General features: G+C 39.9%; 4 protein-coding genes across 5 annotated transcripts in view; 2 read left to right on the plus strand and 2 right to left on the minus strand.

Annotated features, from left to right (window-relative positions):
- LOC144518124 (saxitoxin and tetrodotoxin-binding protein 2-like) overlaps positions 1-1,697 on the plus strand; it is a 2,622-nt gene extending 925 nt beyond the window's left edge. The window contains exons 2-6 of the mRNA XM_078250543.1: positions 102-244; positions 349-416; positions 676-804; positions 951-1,046; positions 1,153-1,697. Of these exons, the coding sequence (XP_078106669.1) occupies positions 102-244; positions 349-416; positions 676-804; positions 951-1,046; positions 1,153-1,241 (525 nt within the window). The 3' untranslated portion in view covers positions 1,242-1,697. The remainder of the gene's footprint in view (positions 1-101; positions 245-348; positions 417-675; positions 805-950; positions 1,047-1,152) is intronic.
- A 376-nt stretch (positions 1,698-2,073) lies between these two features.
- LOC144518123 (uncharacterized) lies at positions 2,074-3,975 on the plus strand. The gene is made up of 6 exons (XM_078250542.1): positions 2,074-2,447; positions 2,562-2,707; positions 2,856-2,917; positions 3,073-3,183; positions 3,257-3,358; positions 3,642-3,975. The coding sequence occupies exons 1-6, from the start codon at positions 2,121-2,123 to the stop codon at positions 3,674-3,676; spliced, it is 783 nt and encodes a 260-aa protein (XP_078106668.1). The 5' UTR covers positions 2,074-2,120; the 3' UTR covers positions 3,677-3,975.
- f2r (coagulation factor II (thrombin) receptor) lies at positions 3,737-7,172 on the minus strand. 2 transcript variants are annotated; one of them, XM_078250540.1, is made up of 2 exons: positions 6,889-7,172; positions 3,737-5,405 (listed from the first exon to the last, which is right to left on the minus strand). In XM_078250540.1, exons 1-2 carry the CDS (start codon positions 6,956-6,958, stop codon positions 4,192-4,194), a joined length of 1,284 nt encoding a protein of 427 aa, XP_078106666.1. In that variant the 5' UTR covers positions 6,959-7,172; the 3' UTR covers positions 3,737-4,191. The 2 variants fall into 2 exon arrangements, with proteins under 2 accessions (XP_078106666.1, XP_078106665.1); XM_078250539.1 differs by lacking the exon at positions 6,889-7,172 and adding an exon at positions 5,953-6,083.
- Positions 7,173-7,561: 389 nt separating this feature from the next.
- iqgap2 (IQ motif containing GTPase activating protein 2) overlaps positions 7,562-20,324 on the minus strand; it is a 41,161-nt gene continuing 28,398 nt past the window's right edge. Inside the window, exons 17-34 of the mRNA XM_078249638.1 lie at positions 20,104-20,175; positions 19,943-20,012; positions 19,200-19,408; positions 18,849-19,001; positions 18,564-18,727; positions 18,142-18,366; positions 17,514-17,654; positions 16,416-16,500; positions 16,012-16,244; positions 15,137-15,269; positions 11,767-11,869; positions 11,467-11,608; positions 10,287-10,374; positions 9,927-10,139; positions 9,650-9,810; positions 9,338-9,481; positions 8,298-8,406; positions 7,562-7,934 (exon numbers count right to left, since the gene is read on the minus strand). Coding sequence (XP_078105764.1) covers positions 7,821-7,934; positions 8,298-8,406; positions 9,338-9,481; positions 9,650-9,810; positions 9,927-10,139; positions 10,287-10,374; positions 11,467-11,608; positions 11,767-11,869; positions 15,137-15,269; positions 16,012-16,244; positions 16,416-16,500; positions 17,514-17,654; positions 18,142-18,366; positions 18,564-18,727; positions 18,849-19,001; positions 19,200-19,408; positions 19,943-20,012; positions 20,104-20,175 — 2,559 coding nt within the window. The 3' untranslated portion in view covers positions 7,562-7,820. The remainder of the gene's footprint in view (positions 7,935-8,297; positions 8,407-9,337; positions 9,482-9,649; positions 9,811-9,926; positions 10,140-10,286; positions 10,375-11,466; positions 11,609-11,766; positions 11,870-15,136; positions 15,270-16,011; positions 16,245-16,415; positions 16,501-17,513; positions 17,655-18,141; positions 18,367-18,563; positions 18,728-18,848; positions 19,002-19,199; positions 19,409-19,942; positions 20,013-20,103; positions 20,176-20,324) is intronic.

A 20,324-nucleotide genomic window follows, 5' to 3' on the forward strand; every position in this document is an offset into this window, starting at 1 on the left:
CTATCACAATTCTTATTCTATTGAAAAATAAAGTAAAATCACACTCTAACACAGATAAGCAGCCCAGTCATGTGAGTGAGTTGTGTGAATGTTTGTGGCAGATCTATGGGAAGTGGGTGCTTCATGTGGGGTCATGGGACCAGCCTGGCCTAAAGAACGACCTATTGACGGTGAACAGCTCCTGGGTGGATCTGTCGGCTTCCTCAGACAGCGGAGTCATCACCATGTACTGGTCTGACCGCATGTAAGGACACTGCAGTGCAGACATGTTGTTATGTTCCATTTTCTCTCACATACAAACGATAACAGTTAAGAGTGTATATTGAAAGTTTTTTTTTCTCATTACAGAAGTAAAGATAAATGCCTTCAGGGTCTAGCCAATGCCACCATCTCAGGGATGACCAGTCACACCACTTGTATGTTTCTCTATAGATATTTTTTATTCACACCCTGACTTACCACCTCTCTTTTATGCTGTGTAATATTATGTGGGTGATGCATGCAGAGAAAGCACATTAGCAAGGTATAGGTGTATTTCATAAGAAACCAGTCACACAAGGCTCCAAATACACTATCTGAATATTTTATATGTATTATTAAATTTCAAATAGGTGGAATAGTGAAAATAAAAATAAAAACTCATATTTAATATCTTGTTTTCCTGATGTGTCACAGTTAATATCAACGGTCACACTTCATATCATGATGGGAAGTACTATGAGACTTGCTCTGACTGCCTCCTGTCCGAAGACACCACCCTCCTCCCTGACGGCAAGTCAAAGGGACGATACCTTTTCCTCTTTAGTAAGGCTGTTTTTTTCCCCCTCCATTGCTGATTTGAATAAAACAGTTTTTGTCAATTTTTTGACAATTTGTCTTTATTTGCTGTCCTCTGCCCTGGCTTCTCTTTATTCTCACCACCTCACCCTCCCCGTGTTATTCCTTTAAAGCACGGACCGGCGCTCTGGAGCCATCTGAGTTAGAGACCTTCAAGAAGCAGGCTGAGTGTCTTAAATTCCTCCCAGAGTACCACTTTGGAGGAACAGGTCAGCAGTCATTTAAGCTTTGTAGATTATACCCAATGATATCATCAAAGTACATTTTCTTCAACTACTTTCTTCACTATTCAGCCATTTTCCCTTGTTATTTCAGATCTGTGTCCAGATGACAGGGAGCCAGCTGCATCTGCTGCTGAGAACACAGAGAATGATGAAACTGATGTTCAGCCTACTGCAAAATAAAGCACAGATGTATGTCATAGCCCTTTGAACATCGCACACACGCACACGCACACACACACACACACACACACACAAATGCATCCATCTTAACATGTACTAAATAGTGTTGTAATGTGATCTGCATGTGCTGTGGAATACCTTTTCATTAGTCGTGGTCCAGTTGGTTTTTAGCAGCAGCAATAAGTTAAAAGCCTGCTGGTGTGATGTCACGTCAGAACTGTGGCTTGCAATGTGTAGTCTTATTACTGTGTCTCTCTGCCTACTAAGCTGTTTGACCTTTCATGATTTAGTTTAGGAAATGTGACATCTGAATGGCTCATGGCATGTTCTGGCAGGTACAGTAATGGCTGACAAATCCACTGAAAAGCCTTCTTTAAATCAATTTAACAATCTGTAAATAGTTTATATAACTTTTTTCAAGTGGTTGTGTGAAGTAAATAAAACAATTTCAGTCTCCCTCTGAGTGTTATTTCTACCCTTATTCAGAAAAGGTCTTTGGCTTCTGAACTCCAGCATTTCTTTAACCTTTTCCAAGTTCAACAGAAGATGCCAGCCACTCGTCTGACCCATATGTCAGAATTAAACGCTTCATCAAATGTACTACATCTCTTCTCAAATGCACCGCTGTTCCCAGAAACTTCAACCAAGACTGTTGCTTTGTAACGCCTCCGTTAGTGGGGGGTGAGAAAGACGTCAAACTTTTAAACTGTCACCACAAGGAGTCCACTCAGACCCGCCGGGAAACAACATTCATTCTATTGAAGAAAAGCCACTTCAGGTCCTTTTTTTTAATGTCTCCACAGTCAGAGACTTGGCACTTTGCTTGAGTTCATTCAAGGGCAGCTCCATGGGCAACAGAGTTGTTGGACAGGCCATTCAATGCTGAGCAAAAGAAATCTGCATGGTCATCAAAAAACTGGTGCATCCGAGTTTGGAGAAATCCCCTCCTCCCCATTATTAGCACTTGCACAGCAGATCTTTCTTTTTTTAATGAAATCCCAGAGGGCAAATAAATCAGCTTTAGAAGTTTTCTGTTGCAGCTTCAGCGACATGCTCCGCAGTACTGCAGACTCGCCTTCATCCGTCTGTCTGACCATGGCTCTGCCTGTTGTTGTATTTCTGTTGGCTCTCACTTCCCTCAGTACTGCATCTGCACCTGACTGTAAGGACCTGGTCGAACCTTTTATACCGGAGGACCCCAAACTGGTAGGTTTTCTCGGCCTTATTTATCCCAAAGATGAATTTGAAAAAGCATATTATCAAAAAGCACACTTAGATATTTTTAATGTAGTTACATAAATTGTGACTTTTTATGTGAAGGTTTTTGGAAAATGGGTGTATGTAATGGGAGCTGGTGACCCCAAGCCGTACCACAAAGCACTGGAGTCTCTGAAAAGCTCCTGGATTGACTTGTCTCCCACTTCTGACAGTCAAGTTGTGACATTACGTTGGGGAGATCACTGCTTGTAAGTTTGGTGATTTAGTTCATGAAATACTGTATGTAATCTTCCCTAAATAGAGTCTGTAACACAATATAAGAAAGAAGGTTTACCATATGGTAAATTTGAAGCATGTGAAAACCGAATTCTGTCACAGCCTATTCTTGTTTCTCAGTAATCGGTGTATCTTGGGGGAGGTAAATGCAACAGTCACAGGAATTGCCACCACATTCCGCAGTAAGTACAGCCAAATACATGTGATGAGATGAATCAGCTTATGTATTTAGCATGATATTACCAGGATGAATAAGAGCATAGTATATCCACGACAACAGACCTCCATATAAATAATATTGCATAATAATCAGTCTCTCTGCTGTCCGCTTTTAAAGAAAATCTGTCAGACCACAAAGGACATATTCTAAAGACTTGCTCTGACTGCCTGCTGTGGACAGACACCTTTCGAAACAGGGACGTCACCGGTCGATACATCCTGCAGTTCAGTAAGTTCCTCATTGCTTTTAACAGTTGGTCAGAATGTGGTCACTCCTTTTAAAATCCTCCCTTCTCTTTCAGCGAGGACTGGAAAAATGGATCCTAAAGATGTTGACATTTTCAAGAAACAAGTTGGGTGTCTGAACTTCCCAGATAACTTCCATAGCTATGATGGCAAAACCGGTCAGTAAGACTTCAGTAACTTGTAATGACTGCAGCTAAAAACCAAGCTGAACCGGTCGGTCTAGTTCTTTACTGGACACAGCAACTTACTCAAGTTGCCACAAGGTGGAGATGTTGTGTTGTGAAATGCATAATCTTCTGATTACATTGTTTTTATACAGCAAACTTGAAGTACAATGCACATGGTCAGGAAATGGAAATGCTGTCAACATTCTCCATGATGAGGGAATATTTGCTCTCTTCTCTTACAGTTTGTCTTTTGTTATGTCTTCCTGTGTTTCAGAGCTCTGCCCCGACGACAAAGAGAGCACAGAGTGAGCAGCAATAAAAAATAAAAAAAGATGTAGAGATACAGCAATATTTGTATTAAGCAAAATGTGTAATGTAGTTTTGTTTTTATTGAATTATTTACTGTACGCTATAAATGACAGTGCATAAGTGATTCATGATTTTACATATTTACTTAAAAAAAAAAACAGATGGTGATATACTGAATTGCATTAAGCAAAAGATGTCAAAACCGAAGGTTTTTGTCTTACAATAATGCAGTTACTACATCACATGTAATATTTTTTCAAATTAAAACTATATCATTGTTATACGCTGTTTAACTCCCACGATTCCTTGAAAAACGGAAACAAACATCTGAAAAGAATGGCAGAAAATGTTGTGCTATGCTATGTCACACACTGCCATAATGGTGGATAAGTCCAGCACTACCTGGACACACACTCTTTTGATCCAACCAGAGCATTTTCCTTAGTAAGGATTTAAATGATACGGTGTGCAAGTTGGAAATGTGTCTCAGAAGCAGACTCCTCATGTCCATGTAGTTAAGCCACCAGCCTGCTGTAATGGCTCCCCAGGCCAGTTTGAATGCTCTCCATCTTGCATGACCTGCCGCTGTCTCTCCGCCCACTGGTTCTTGTACTCTGTGTTGCTGAGCTGCTGTCTGCTTGTGCCAGGCGCCTACATCTGAGCAGTGCCGCCACCTGCTTCTGGCACTGAGAGGAGGCAAAGTAATAGAGGACTGGATCCAGACAGGAGCTGAGGCTGCCTACACACATGGAGAGCAGGTACGCCTGGTAGGAACTGTCACTGGACTTGTGAGACAGCTGAACATAGTGAACCATCAGGATGATGTTGGTGGGGGTGAAGCAGACCACAAACACCACCAGCACGATCACAGCCATCACCACAGCTCGAGTCTTCCTGGAGCGGTTCTCCACGTTTGCTGCTGCCAGAGCCCGAATAATACGTACATAACAGACAGCAGTGAAGACAAGAGGGATGAAGAAGAAGATGGAGGAGTAGATGGGGAAGAAGTAAAGATAGTAAGCTTGTAGTTTTTCCACATCCTGCACATCATGGCAGGTGGTGATGCCCAGGTCTGGCAGATAGATGGTTTGCCCTGAGATGAGGAGAGGGGCTACTCCTCCGAGGGCCAGCAGCCACATGGCAGCACACACAGTTGAAGCTGTCTGAGGGCTGCGCCACGTCAGCGAGTTCATGGGGTAAACCACAGCCAGGAAACGGTCAATGCTGATACACGTCATGAGCAGGACAGAGCAATACATGTTGCAGTAGAAAGCTGCTGTAACAACTCTGCACATGAAGGAGCCATAGATCCAGTTGTTGCCATTGTAATGGTAGGCGATCTTGAAGGGAAGGAGGAGGCCAAACAGCAGGTCAGCGCAGGCCAGGTTCAGCATGTAGATCACCGCTGGTTTTCTGGGACGGACCCGATGCACAAACATCACCATGGCAACAAGGTTGAGGGGCACACTGATGATGAAGATGAGGGTGTAAACAGTCGGGACAAAGCTTGTTGCCAGGTGACCCTGGAGAAAACCTTTAGCTTCCTCTGAGACAAAATAATGCTTCTGGGGATGGCGGTGTGGGCCGTGCGTTTTCACCGCATCCGACCCTGAGCCAGACCCATCGTCATCTCTCAAACTGTCCAACACAGACAGGTCCACGTAGTCGAAAGGCTCATCAGTGACCGTTACAAAGTGAGCACGGAAAGTCCGCAGGAAGGGCACTGAGCCTTAAAAGAGACACAGGGAAACAGAGCAGAATACGTCAGTAGTGTTCAAAGTTTCTTTCAGGTGACACACTTTTTTTTGTACATTGGCTCCATTAGTGCATATACAGCACACTGTTACCCACACATTTTAAGTGGTAAGGTTGCCAAATTTTCACTAACACCTACATCTGGAATTTGGGGAACCTGTCTCTTTAAAAGAATAATGTCATTTCCTATAACTTTTTACAAATACATAATGCAGCACTACACATCTTTAACATGATAGGTTGGTACAGTTATAGAGGTATTTTAGTATCAATCATCTTACTTTAAGCAACACTTCTCTCAGTAAGCTTCCCAGGCAGCAGACAGATGCCCAGGAGGCTTAGAGAGAGATTAGTTTTTTTAACTGGTGAATCTTCCATAACCAGTGGTATTGGAAGAAGTATTTAGATGCTGTATAGTAAAAGTAGCAATACCACATTATAAAAATACTCCATTACAAGTAAAAGTCCTGTCTTCAAAATATTACTTAAAGTATTAGTCTTTATATAGAATGGCTACTTACAACGTGTATTTGTATTATTGTAAGAATGTTGTGTCAGCGGGGAGCTGATTTTAACTACTTCATATAGTTGGTTAGCAGAGCCGGCCCTAGCCATTGAACGATATCAGCGGTTGCTTAGGGCCTGGTCTAAAAATATGAGAGAGAGACAATAACAAAATTCAAATTCCAAAACAAAAGTTGACATTTCATGCCATTTTTGCCAACAAATAGTGACAAAGCAATAAGCTCAGAGACGGGCTGAAATGACAACTTAGGTAGGCTAATTGAGTAATTTACTGTCCCCTACGAAAAAAAAGGACTTATGTCTCACTTGCTTGTTTGTACATGATGTATACTTAAACTAATAATTACAATACACAAGTTGGTTCAGTGCCAAGTGGCAACACGTTACAGTGAGGGGGGCTGCCAAACCAAATCCTGCTTAGGGCCCCCAAAAGGCTAAGGCCGGCCCTGTTGGTTAGTCTCAATATCAATCATATTACAAGCTAATCATGTTTTGTAGGTAAAATCTTAACCTGCAAAATAACATAGCTAACAAATGTTCTGTGTAGATGTATTAAATAGGATAAAATTGAAATACTCAAATTAAGCCTACTTCCAAATTGTACTTTGTATGCCTATAGTACTCGAGTAAATGTATTGAGTTATTTTCCACTAAGGTCCATGGCCTACAACTTACTGTATTTGGAAATCATTTAAAGTTCTAAAACAAATCACAGTTTAAATAAATGATTGCAGCTTCAGTCACTAATTTGTTCAGGCATGTTGGAAAGGTGAACACAGTATCATTCCTGCAAAGAAAACAGTCCCATAGTCCATTTGTAAAACCCAGCTGAGAGTACAAGCCTGTACAAACTGTAGTCCTATCAAATTACACAATAATCAGTTATGAACTATTGAAGTTTTATACAGTTAATGGTTCAGAAAGCAACTTACCATTTTCGGAGTTGAGTGCTGAGCTCTGTAGAGAAAACAATACCAGCAGCCCTATTGACAGGTGAACCATGGCTTCACTGTATATCCTCCAAATATTTTACACCTACAAGTGGGTGGAAATTATCAGTTTGCCCGTTACTGAAGTGTTTTCTGCCAGCAGCATCAAACACGTTATTACAGTGCAGAGTGGATATACGCCGCCTCCCCCTCACTGCACATCTCCTCCCATTACAGAGCCATGTGTACCAGTGACCTTAATCTTCAGACAAAAATATTTGTCCTAAAAGAAGTGGAAGATTGGCAGATGTTACAGCTGAGAAAGTAGTAGTTGATAAAAAAAAAAAACTTTAATAATACTGATAAGGCTCTACAATAATTTGTAGACGTGTAATTTATTATGCACATTGTTTTAAACATTAGAAATCACTTAGAAACTGACATTAAAAATATATCAGTTGTAGCTTTTAAAATGTTTTATGATGTTTTATTAATTAAAACATCTTTCTTTATACGCTTTAATTAAAATGGCACTGGTAAATACAGTATTTCACGTAGCTATGCAGGGCAGCGGAAAGTTGCTCCACAGCTCCATTTCTATACTAATAGACCGTTGTTTCAACATACAAGGTAACAATAGCAGTGTGTTTCTGAGCTTTTACATACAAAACATGGATATCATTACGATTTAATTCTTAAAAATACATTACATTTACAATCACCACGTGGAAAAATACAGAACGGATACATTAAGTTGGACAATATAATTTCATTTTGGTGTGATCCATCAAATTATAAATCAGATGACACAAAACACTGTCTTGCTGATGTTTTTTTTTAAATTAAATTTTGTTCAACAAACTCAGTACTGTCAGAAGGCACAATCTGTTTCCCCTTCATTCCCTGTTGCTTTTTCCCCCCCGTTCTTTACTTTCTCATTTTCCATAGAATTTTTTGTTTAGGAGGAAGATGAGTAAATTGACGTTGACTTTGGCTTTGTCAAACATCTTCATGACGGCCACGCCTTCGTACTGCAGCTGAAGAAGGTCCTGGACACAGAACACAAATGCATGCAATGAGAAACACACATGCACACACACAGGCATGTTCTGCAATTTTTGGCCCAGACTTTACAGCCTGGTCAATTCTGTACACACCTTTATTCATACACTACATACTGTATATCGAATATGTGTTCAATACTGATACATACTGTAAGTACATACATACATACAGAGACTCCACTACAACAAATGTGTTCACTACTGTAGTCTTTGTTTTGTTTCTGTGTTATCTCCTGCTAGTAGTCCGATGACAGGAAAAGGACATTTAACCATCTGCCATCAAGGTTTAGTGTTGACTAGTAAGCTGCTTTATTTCAGGATATTGTGACACACTTGGGAAAGGTTTACCTGGAAATGAAGCTGGACTTTTTCCATCTCAACTCCCATAAACTTGGCCTTCACCTCAAAATCCCCAACTTCCTCAGAGGGTGAAATGTCAAACATGACATTTTTGAACCTGAAAGAAGAGAGAGACAACATGAGATTAATGATAAAAACCATGATCATCATTTTTACAGTTTCTTTTGTCCCATTATTGCAGAAATACAAAAACAAGAAGATCGGTGGTTGTCAGCATTTCCACAGTAATTGGAGGAACTGTCAATAGGACTGAAATCTGCTTACATTTGCTTATATGGATTTGATGTGTCCGTTTGTAGTAAATAAGTCATAACATTTTTACATTTTAGTCCCTTTCTTTATACATTATTTTTGATCATCAAATTGATATACTGGTTTTAAGAAAAAGAAATACGATAAGAATAACAAATACGTTCTAAATATGTTTGTATTGTAGTTATAAGTTGTCGAGGACCTCCTTGAAAACGAGATGGGTTCATCTCAAGGGGTTATTCCCAATAAGATTAAAGCAACAATAACAGATTAGGGACAAAGACAGATGTCATCTCACTAAACAATGCCTCCAATAATATTTGTTTCCACAAAAAGAAAGCTGACCAGGCACATCCTACGTTTTGTGTATCAGAAACTAGTTCATAACCAATTCTCATTACTGTGAACAGACATCTTTGCTCTTGTTGGGAAAATATAAATCATATTCTGAAGTCAGATGCAACTGAACTAATGGAAACTACAGATTCTTGTGTATAAACCCACAAAGAAAATTGGTAAAAGATGGTTCTGAAAATGGTTCTGCCTTACGAGTAGTTTTCTTGTTTGTTTTTTTTAAGCAATGTTGAAAGGTGAATTTGAAACAATGATGTTGGTGGGCAGGTGGGTTGGTTGGGTGGGGGCATCTACACTGCAATCAAAATGTCTGAACATCACAGCCTAACAATAGAAACGTCACTATAGGTGGTGTAAATGATAGTAAAAATCCAATAACTGACCAGTGGAAAGGAGTAACATCAAATTGCAGCTCAACTCACTGGTTTGTCTGAAGTCCTTCTATCTCCAGGAGGACTCCTTTCTCATGCAGCCTTGCTGCAGTGTACTTCAGAGACTGTGGCTTCCACTTCTTACTGCCCTTACTTTCGCCTTTGCTGTCCAGTTTTATAGATTTGCGTGCATTCCTGGACACACAAAACGCAGTAATACATCAGTAAAGATCACAAGAATCCTTGCCCCATCCATCAAAACCATCTACATAATACATATAATATGAAGCAAGATTATCATTTACACAGTGGGAAAAAATATTTTGAAAAACTCTAGGTTTAAGATGGAAATGTACAACTTACTTCCGGTTGAGGTTATCCAGGCAGGTCTTGATGTAGGTATCATAATAATTCATCTGGTCCTGGTAGAAGGCTGTTTTTGAGTTGAGTGCTGTCAGTGTCTGCTGGAGCTTCACAAGCTCGGCCTTTCTCCTCTGTCTGTAGCGTCTTTGGTAGCGAATGTCCTGTTTATTACAAGTTTTAGCTGCACTTTACAAATTCAGAAGCTGAACAGACCCAACAACACATGTAGCATTGGAGGCAGGCATCTGCCTGTGTGGACAAAGAGCTGCTTATATACCTTTGATATGTCATTGATGAGGTCCTGGTATTTGTTGCTGGCAGTGACAAGGCCAGCCTGCTCCAGGTTACGGAGGTTCCTCAGGATCTTCCTCTTCTTCTGCTCCAGAGGCAGCTGGCTGTCCTCCAGTACTGCCGGGCTGCTCTTCAGACCTTCTGGTGTCTGAGCATCCTGGACTGCCCGGCGCTCTACAACCTTAGTATGCTCCGACTCCTTCAGGAGCAAAGTGATATAAAGACGTGCAAAAAAATGTTAGAACTCTACATAAAAACAAAAAACTTCAGTGCATATGCAATCATTTGACATGAAAGGGCTGTTGGGTACATGTGTAAGGAAAAGCAAGATAGAAGAAAACATCACCTGTGGGACAGTAGCCGGGGTCTCAAGAATTTCAGGCAAAGTGTCTCCATGTTGAATCCGAACCACGTCCACTATTAGCTTTTTTGTCCTGATACGCACACAGAATAAGATCATCATTATTGAGAGACGGAAACTCTTTGTTATATTTCATTTGTAATGTCACCTAAACCAAAAAAAATATATGAAGCTATTGTCATCTGATGGCAGAAAGAAACTCATTTCGAGGCTTAATTTCAGAAAACTTTGGGAAAAGTGTTGTTACTATCCAGACAGGTAACAAGTCTGTTACCACAAAGTACTGTACAGCATCAGTTTTCAACTGCTACCACATGGTTATGTTTGTCTGTTCATCCAGTTACCTCAAAAAGCTACTGAACAGATTGCAATATAATTTAGTGGAAAGTAAGGAATATCTGATTAGTTTTTGGTGTAGGCTTGGTTGGTTCCAATAGCCCCATCATACGTATGCAAGACGAATGTATCAATATAGACCAGGCATATTTTTGCGAAACAGTTTGTCACCATTCCCATGAATTTCATAAAATATTTGGAAAATCCTAACATTTTTTTTTTCTTTTCTCTTTCAAATGTTCCAAGCTGTATTCCTACAGCTGGTTGCCAAAATCTTGCTAACTAGGCCACAGCACATTATGCAATTACAACCAAAATTAGAAGACAAATGCATACATATCAACTTAAACTTAAAAATTGTATATGCCAAAAAATAAATAAGAGACAAACTCTCCAAAACGGTCTCTTGTAAGAAACAGATCCAGGCGGATACATGTGTGTAGGCAAGATAACCCTGACCACCACACCCCTTTCCTTTTTGGACAGGAAATGATAGAAGAGCAGGAAAGGCAACAAAGACACGCTACTGAGTGATAGCCACAAAGAAACACACTGTGTCAAGAAGGGTTAAGTACAGTGCATCACATGGCATTCATAGCAATCCCAAAACTCTATATTACTGTAGGTACTTCTGAGTAAATGTGATTTAGGGCAATGGTTTTAAACGTACATCAAAGACTAGATTATTGCACCTGAAATAACGGGTATTCATAAATGCTCATACTGTAAACATTCCAATGAATGTAACATAAATTAGCACTATTTGACAAGCTAGACAACCGTGTTTACATAAGTGAATTTTCTCAGCATCCTCTCACAGTAAACTTACTTTGTCATTAGAGTCTTCAAGTCTTTGTCATCTCCTTCCACTAGCTCGAACTTGCTGGTTAGGGTGAGGGAGATCTCTGTCTTGGCCAGCTGGCTCAGAGCACTCTCTCTGTTTGGGTCATGTGGGTCTACTGCTCCTTCACCTGAAATAGAACAGCACAGCATGTAACATGATACAGTAAATACACTATAGACAACTTGTGATATTGTGAAGGTTTGTGATAGATAGAGAGATATATATATATATGTGTGTGTGTGTGTGTGTGTGTGTGTGTGTGTGTGTGTGTGTGTTTGACAGTACCGAGCAATGTCTCTACATCAGGGACGTCTCCCAGGTCCTGCAGCAGCTCATGCAGCAAGTCATTGTGGTCAGGAGAGATGGCCTCCAGATGTTCCAAAAGCAGCTGAACAATTACAGATGTGATTAGTCCTGTACATATTAACTGTTGATATGCTCATGGCACACAAACACAAAGTAAAGGCCTGCAGATAATACAATACAGAAATATATAGGTGAAATGAATTATGTATCCATTTAAATCATGCTTTTGTTCTTCATTCATCAAGGTAACAGGCAGGAGATCATAAAATGATCTTAGTGTGCTAAATGAAGGTTGAGAGAGCATCTGCTCAAACCAACATGCACATCATCTCCATTGTTAGTCCTTGCGTAAATAAGTGTGTAGTGAAACTGATGACAAAAGGACACAGATGCCTTTAGCCTACTGATGTCCTCACCACTACCCTCTTTCCAAGGAAGCGGTCTGGAAATGTAAAGAGAGGAAATGGTGGGATGATGATGTAAAGAAAGTAGCTGTGTGACAAACAAGCGATAAAGAAGGAAGAGAAAGGGACAAGAGATGACTATACTGTACATCCTAATAACAGGGGGCAACATACTGTAGATAAACTAGGCATTATAATGCAATGCATTCTCATGAACTGGTTTGTATGATATATGAAAAGTTATGATATCCTACAGAATAGGCAACTGGCGGCTGTGTGATGACTGGTCACATGACAGTTAAGTGTAGCCGAGAAAAGGTTAACTGTGAGCCGGGTAACGGTGGTGGTCGCTTCGGAGGCTGCTGCAGTTAAGTTTAGCCAACAAAAGGGGGCCGTCGTGCGGCAACGACAGTTAAGTTTAGTCATAGAAACGACTAGTTAAGAATAGAAAAAAGATTGTGGTTTGGATTAAAACACCGGCCGCCTGAAGTAGTACTCCTGGGACACAAACGCACATTTCCTGGGTGAAAGTCTTGTGTCCCGGTGTTTTTATGACCCATCCATCCACCCCGACCTCCTCCCTACGTGGACCAGAGCGGTCTTATACACCAGCAGCCAACGTGGTGCATACAGCAACAGAGCCGTGGAATAAATATAAATATATATGTATAAATAAATATGATACAGGCTATTACTTTTAGTAGCTTTATGTAGGAATGGCTCTTGAGTGTAATAACATGTCAAGTCTGGATGTATTTGGACTTTTCAGATTTACATGACCTGCTGGTTTAAGAAGAAGAACCGTATAAAAACTTTAGGAGCATATAGAAAATTAGATTTCAAACACTCAACTATTTGATCCATTCAGAATTTTCTTAAATGTGGTATGCTGAGAGAACAGGGTGAATTTCTAGTAGTACTGTTAGTATGAGCAGCAGTAATGCTCGTTCTTCTAGTAGTAGTTATACCCACATACAGTCAGGTCCATAAATATTGGGACATCGACACAATTCTAATCTTTTTGGCTCTATACACCACCACAATGGAGTTGAAATGAAACGAACAAGATGTGCTTTAACTGCAGACTTTCAGCTTTAATTTGAGGGTATTTACATCCAAATCAGGTGAACGGTGTAGGAATTACAACAGTTTGTATATGTGCCTCCCACTTTCTAAGGGACCAAAAGTAATGGGACAATTGGCTGCTCAGCTGTTCCATGGCCAGGTGTGTGTTATTCCGTCATTATCCCATTTACAAGGAGCAGATAAAAGGTCCAGAGTTCATTTCAAGTGTGCTATTTGCATTTGGAATCTGTTGCTGTCAACTCTCAATATGAGATCCAAAGAGCTGTCACTATCAGTGAAGCAAGCCATCATTAGGCTGAAAAATCTAAACAAACCCATCAGAGAGATAGCAAAAAACATTAGGTGTGGCCAAATCAACTGTTTGGAACATTCTTAAAAAGAAAGAACGCACCGGTGAGCTCAGCAACACCAAAAGACCCGGAAGACCACGGAAAACAACTGTGGTGGATGACCGAAGAATACTTTCCCTGGTGAAGAAAAACACCCTTCACAACAGTTGGCCAGATCAAGAACACTCTCCAGGAGGTAGGTGTATGTGTGTCAAAGTCAACAATCAAGAGAAGACTTCACCAGAGTGAATACAGAGGGTTCACTACAAGATGTGAACCATTGGTGAGCCTCAAAAACAGGAAGGCCAGATTAGAGTTTGCCAAACAACATCTAAAAAAGCCTTCACATTTCTGGAACAACATCCTATGGACAGATGAGACAAAGATCAACTTGTACCAGAGTGATGGGACGAGAACAGTATGGAGAAGGAAAGGAACTGCTCATGATCCAAAGCATACCACCTCATCAGTGAAGTATGGTGGTGGTAGTGTCATGGCGTGGGCATGTATGGCTGCCAATGGAACTGGTTCTCTTGTATTTATTGATGATGTGACTGCTGACAAAAGCAGCAGGATGAATTCTGAAGTGTTTCGGGCAATATTATCTGCTCATATTCAGCCAAATGCTTCAGAACTCATTGGACGGCGCTTCACAGTGCAGATGGACAATGACCCGAAGCATACTGCGAAAGCAACCAAAGAGTTTTTTAAGGGAAAAAAGTGGAATGTTATGCAATGGCCAAGTCACCTGACCTGAATCCGATTGAGCATGCATTTCACTTGCTGAAGACAAAACTGAAGGGAAAATGCCCCAAGAACAAGTAGGAACTGAAGACCGTTGCAGTAGAGGCCTGGCAGAGCGTCACCAGGGATGAAACCCAGCGTCTGGTGAGGTCTATGCGTTCCAGACTTCAGGCTGGAATTGAATGGAAAGGATTTGCAACCAAGTATTAAAAAGTGAAAGTTTGATTTATGATTGTTAATCTGTCCCATTACTTTTGGTCCCTTAAAAAGTGGGAGGCACATATACAAACTGTTGTAATTCCTACACCGTTCACCTGATTTGGACGTAAATACCCTCAAATTAAAGCTGAAAGTCTGCAGTTAAAGCACATCTTGTTCGTTTCATTTCAACTCCATTGTGGTGGTGTATAGAGCCAAAAAGATTAGAATTGTGTCGATGTCCCAATATTTATGGACCTGACTGTATGTAATACTAGTACTCATAGCACGAGTACAAGAAGAATAATCAGAATATTGTGCATTTGACTGCAACATTGCAAGGGAAAATGAAAGTTGGGATAAAGATGACGTAGAATCAAACAAACAGTCTGGTTTGACATTAAAGCTATTGTGCGTAGTTTCTGTCGCCCCCATGAGGAATTCTAAGTAATGACAACAAAACTGTCAGTGTGCCACATGATTCAAGCCTTACGTGATCGCGCAAGACACTGCATGTCCTCAAATGACACCCTGAGGCAAGTTTATATCTAGTCTAAAGAATGCTAGAGTCATTTTGCTTGGGTTTACCGAGTGGGTATTGATGATCTCATCTATTGAGATGTAGATGATAGGCTTGCTTAGAGTCACCATGTCTGAGTATTCATCGATATTAAACTTCTCCTCAGGTTCAGGGACATCACATGCTGACTGGAAAAATTCCCTGGAAGAGGAAGAATATCAGTATTAAGTGGTTATAAGTCTTAAATCTTGACATCGATAAAGCCAAGCATTAGAAAAAATCCCAGGAACATAAAGTGACGCTGTTCAGTCACAATACTGAATTTTCTTCAATGTGCCTATGACTTTTTCAACTTCGGTAAATTACTCATGCTGACTCATTTCCAGAAAATGGAGTACTGTTTATGTGGATTTCCAGTAATAATAACTCAACCACTTTGGAAGATAACTGCCCACATCATGGCCCAGCCCTTCTTATTTGTGAGATTGTACAGGCCTGTCTGAAGTTTAGTAGATTTTAGTGAACACGGCTCCCAATTGGGGATACAGCAGATAATAGCTTCTTCCTTCGTCAGGATTACCTCTACTTCCATCATGTTGGCTTAACTGGTTCCTGACCTTCCTGACAAGTTAAACATGTTTATCAACAGGATTTACTTTATTTTTTTTTCATACTCTTGACTTTGTAATTGGAAGGAAAATATATTTTTGCATGCGCACATTTGACCTCCTGTGGTTTTTTTTCCTAGATCATGTTTTTTTTGTTTTTTTTAAACTGTATGTAATTAAGGTGTCATGCAAGACTTACCTACGCTCAATATTGCCCTGAAATAATAATAATAATAATAAAAAACATTTTAACAGACAAATCAGTTTTTTTGTACCATTTGTACCACCTATACAGCATATTTGTTTTCTGTCAATATTAATTTATCTTTTCTTACCTAAACTTCTCATATGTCTGAGAAATGTAGTTGTTCATTGGCGTCATATGTGCATTCTCGCCCTCAAACAGCTTACTGGCAGCAGCATGCTGTAGCATCTTTGCAACAGATCCCAGGTTACGACGCTGGTCTACGTGAAGCTGCCCTCCTGCTGACATGTCGATGATGTCGAAGCCATCGGGGGCCACGATGGCTGGGTTCATGTAGCGATAGTACAACAGGTTTCCTACAATCTGTCATAAATAGAAGAGAACGCATCATTAAAACCTTTTGAAAAATAAAACTACGCTGACCTCAGCATGCTCACAATAAAGCATGCAGCAAGAACTGTGTGAACAGATCTTAACGCACCGTACTGTGAATGAAAAAAACTAATATATATGAATACATCCGAGGGCGTCTACCTTCATCAGCTCATCCTCTGAGGCATCTGGAAACTTTTCATGGAGGCTGTTCTTCAGAACTTTCGCTATGTATCTCATGCCATAACTACATGCAAAACAAAAAGCATCGATGGGACATCAAATACAAACAACATGCATGTATGTAATATAGGACAACTGATAGCAAGCTCATGACAGAAAAACTAGAGAATGTATTTGAAGCATTGCAACTTGCATTATTACTTTTGAGTATTGTGTCTCTTATATCTGTATGTATACTTACATAATATTAGCACCATCTAGTGGTATACACAGTCTTCAGCAATTTTTTTTTAATTAAAGAAATAATCAAAAGATGAATATGTATGTCACAATCACAGAACTGGGTTACCTGGGTGTGGCTAAGCACAGAGCAGAGTTCTTTTTTTTGTGTTTGAGCAACTGATCAGACGGCTGCTTGCTCCAAAGCAATAATAATCTAGTAATAACCATGTCTCAACAGGTAGCTGAAACCTTGACAACCAGAATGAGATGCCAAAGCATATGATCATATGCTGTCCAGCCCTATTTTAGTCACACTGCTCTCATTATATTGTTTAATAATGTAAAAACTACTAAAGAGAGACAAATACTCAACAGAAGGATGAGAAAATAGAATAAAATTGATAAATAAATAAAAGAAATCATTGCGAGAGAGAAAACGGTTTTGTATCCTCCAATTACTTTCACCACATTATTAGCCACACCACATTTAAATAATCCAACTGCACTTTGAAAGCACCTTGACTCTCAAAACATATCAAAGTTTAACATTTTTTACAAAAGGTATTATTTATTGTATTGCCTTGTATTAGACTGCATTATACTGCAATGTGTTATTTTGTGCAACCCTGTATAACAGAAAGAAACTGAATTCCATCATGTCTTGGATAACTTTGTTAGAAAACTTTGAATGAAAAATGTCAAACCACATTTTATTCTTACAAATAAGCTGGTTTAAAAAGCAGAAAATGACATCAACTAAATAATGCTGACCAATATGCTCAGGCATTGACAAGCACGTCACAGAAAACAGAAAGGATAAGTGGACATCGACACTTAACAGGTCCTAAAACTTACGGGATATTATCCAGTGAGGACACAATGGAGTTCAAGACCTTATCTGTAGCAGAGCGTAGAGCCAGACTGGATGCTTCCAGGCGGTTGCGTACTTCCTCATGTGACATGGCCTGCTCCGGAGTCACTTCATAAGGCAGCTTGCTGATAGACAAAAACAGTGGGAATGTTTAAGGCTCATTGTGGTCAGTTTTCATGGTGGTGGTTTTTGTGCATTTTCCACACTAGGTAAAAATTCTGTATTTTTTAGATTACTGCAAAATCATTTTTAAAGCATTCCGTAAACTGATTATCTACAATAAATGTAATGGCAGTATCCCTGGTGTTGGTCATGTCAGTACGGTGTGAAAAGGAAAGACAGCTAAACCTTAAATGCTTTGGAAAAGGTTAGCTAAGTCTACCAAAGTTATAGATAATGGAATACAACATGCAAAACTACCTGTAGGCCCTAAACAGAAAATTACTTTGGTAATAAAACAATACAAATGAACCCAAAAAAAACAACAACAAAAAGGTCAACACAAATGACCACTGGGCACATCATATACATCTGATCCTATATAGCAAACCTTGGACCATGTCAACAACCAGCCCAGTCCGCAAGATTTTCACCCACTGTATGTATTCCTACCTGGCCTCTCCAGTAGCCGTCTCTAGCTGGTTGACCCAGGCTTTATACACATCCACTGGGTTGGTGTTGATGCCCAAACTCTTGTCCTCAATGATGTCTTTGACCACTGGAGCTAGCAGCTGCCTGAGTGTGTTGTGGCCACGTGCACCTCTGTTGAAGCTCACCACCATCTTAATGACTGTTGGGTTCCCCGTCACTATGTCCTGGATCTGGTCCACCTTAGAACTGAGACACATGGAGAAGATGGTACAGTTGATCAGTACTGTACGCCGAACAAACAAAAAAAACAAAAAAAAACCCGTTGAGTACATGGGTTTTAGGAATCCCACACTATTCGAAGGCTCCTATAGTCACGTATGTAACTGTAATACATTAAAACCAACCGAGCATGGTACAGTATTGATTAAAGCTGCAACGCTCACTTGATTTCCTCCTCTAGAGCCGTCTTGAAGAGTTTGAGCAGCAGGTATTCCTCTCTCTGGTTAGAGGCGTAGTTGTACAAGGTGAACACCACAGTGTCCATAAACTTAGTGGACTTGTTTTGAGGCATCTGGAAGATCAGCTTTGCCAGGTAAGGTGGATTGGTCTAAAGTGGAGGGAAAGAAAAGGAGTAGCATACAGTGTGTCTGAAACTGCACCTTGACATCCTATTAAACCTTTTAAGCTGAGTAGATGCAAGTAGTAGTGCAAGACATTTTTTGTAATACCTGCAGCAAGTAAAAGAGATGTTGGTAGGCCTCCAGTTTCCTTCTTTTGCCTTTACTTAGACCCTTGATACCCAGTCTGTCTCCTGTGGTCAAGTCCTCTTTACTCGCTTTATTTTTCTTGTTCTTCATTTTCTTATTATGGGACACAACATCCTTTTCAAAGAAATAAACACCAAATGAGTTAAGCAACCAAACTGGACAGAGACATTATTAGAGGAATTTAATAGCAGGTGTTACTGTAAGAGCCTTTGCCTGAAACGTGTGCCATTACCAAGCTATAAATGATCAACCAACATTAAATCATGGTATACCTTTCCTTTCCTTGTACACATAAAAGCAAGGGTTGCCAACCTGCAGAGTGATTCTGTTTTTCACCAGCAGTCCAATCTTTATGTCCATCAGGTTCAAGTCTTTCTCCATCTGCTGATTGGAGCGAATATTGGTGACCACTTCTTCCCTAAGCCGTGTCACTTCCTGCTCTTCCTGAAGGTCCAGGGCGCTCTGCTCCAACAAGTGAACAAACTTACGCACCACTGACAGAGGAGGATCCTTGGCCCCAGCTGAGATATAAGAAAGTCAGCTAAAGCACTGGTCTTTCACACACATGTAATAACACTTAAGTATTACATTTATTTAGATTTTTATATTTCACTATTCAAATTTTGTCTGTTTCGTTGTTGTGAAACAATGACAAAGATTCTATTCTACATTTGTATTGTAGCCTGGGCAATACAGACAAAATGAAAAATCTTAGAATTTTTGGGCAAATACCTTAATATCAATATATGTATCAAAATACCGTGACTTTAATTTAGGAATGTAATAGCGACTTTCAGACGATTCACATAGACATAGAGGAAAATTTGGAAAAAGAAAATCATAAGTAATGCGAGTATGATGACTAAACTAGTAGAGCAAACAGACCGATAAACTCAAAAAATAGTGACACCTAACTAGAACGCATCTTTTAAACCAGGAAAATACTCATTAAAACTAATGTTGAAATATGCACATAATCAAAATCATCAATCACAATATTGATATTATATCAATAAAACTCTGCTGCAGGAGTGTAAAATGCCTTTTTGACTCACTTAGGGTTCTGTAATCATCTCTGGCTTTGTTGGCCTTTAGAAAAGCCTGGATTTTCACAATTTCTTTTTCCTAAACACACAGATAGCAGTGAGTCTTACACAACGTGAACAAATCCAAAAGATGCTGCTTAGTGATGTAGTTTGAATGAAGTGTTACTCACATGATCTTTGAAGAACCGCAACCTCTGATTGTATTTACGTTTGGCTTTCCACATTTTCACCACAGACTGGATCTAAAACACCAGTGTTTTATGTCAGGTCTTTGATACGGCAGTTGTGTTATTAATGTTAAGTACAATTTACAAATGCTAGCTAAGATGGTTATTGTAGTTTGTGGCGGATCATTTTCAGAGACTGGTCATAAAGCACTCATTTACAAGAA

Source organism: Sander vitreus, chromosome 5 (genome assembly GCF_031162955.1).
Source record: "Sander vitreus isolate 19-12246 chromosome 5, sanVit1, whole genome shotgun sequence".
In the NCBI taxonomy this organism is placed as follows: domain Eukaryota; kingdom Metazoa; phylum Chordata; class Actinopteri; order Perciformes; family Percidae; genus Sander; species Sander vitreus.

Excerpts from the sequence above, each read along its gene's own strand:
- LOC144518123 (XM_078250542.1), top strand. The coding sequence starts at position 2,121 with ATGCTGAGCAAAAGAAATCTGCATGGTCATCAAAAAACTGGTGCATCC. Across the intron at positions 2,448-2,561 it reads TACCGGAGGACCCCAAACTG|GTTTTTGGAAAATGGGTGTA; the intron begins GTAGGTTTTCTC and ends TTTTATGTGAAG. Across the intron at positions 2,918-3,072 it reads AATTGCCACCACATTCCGCA|AAAATCTGTCAGACCACAAA; the intron begins GTAAGTACAGCC and ends CCGCTTTTAAAG.
- f2r (XM_078250539.1), bottom strand. The coding sequence starts at position 6,046 with ATGGCTAGGGCCGGCTCTGCTAACCAACTATATGAAGTAGTTAAAATC. Across the intron at positions 5,406-5,952 it reads CAATAATACAAATACACGTT|GCTCAGTGCCCTTCCTGCGG; the intron begins GTAAGTAGCCAT and ends GTCTCTTTTAAG.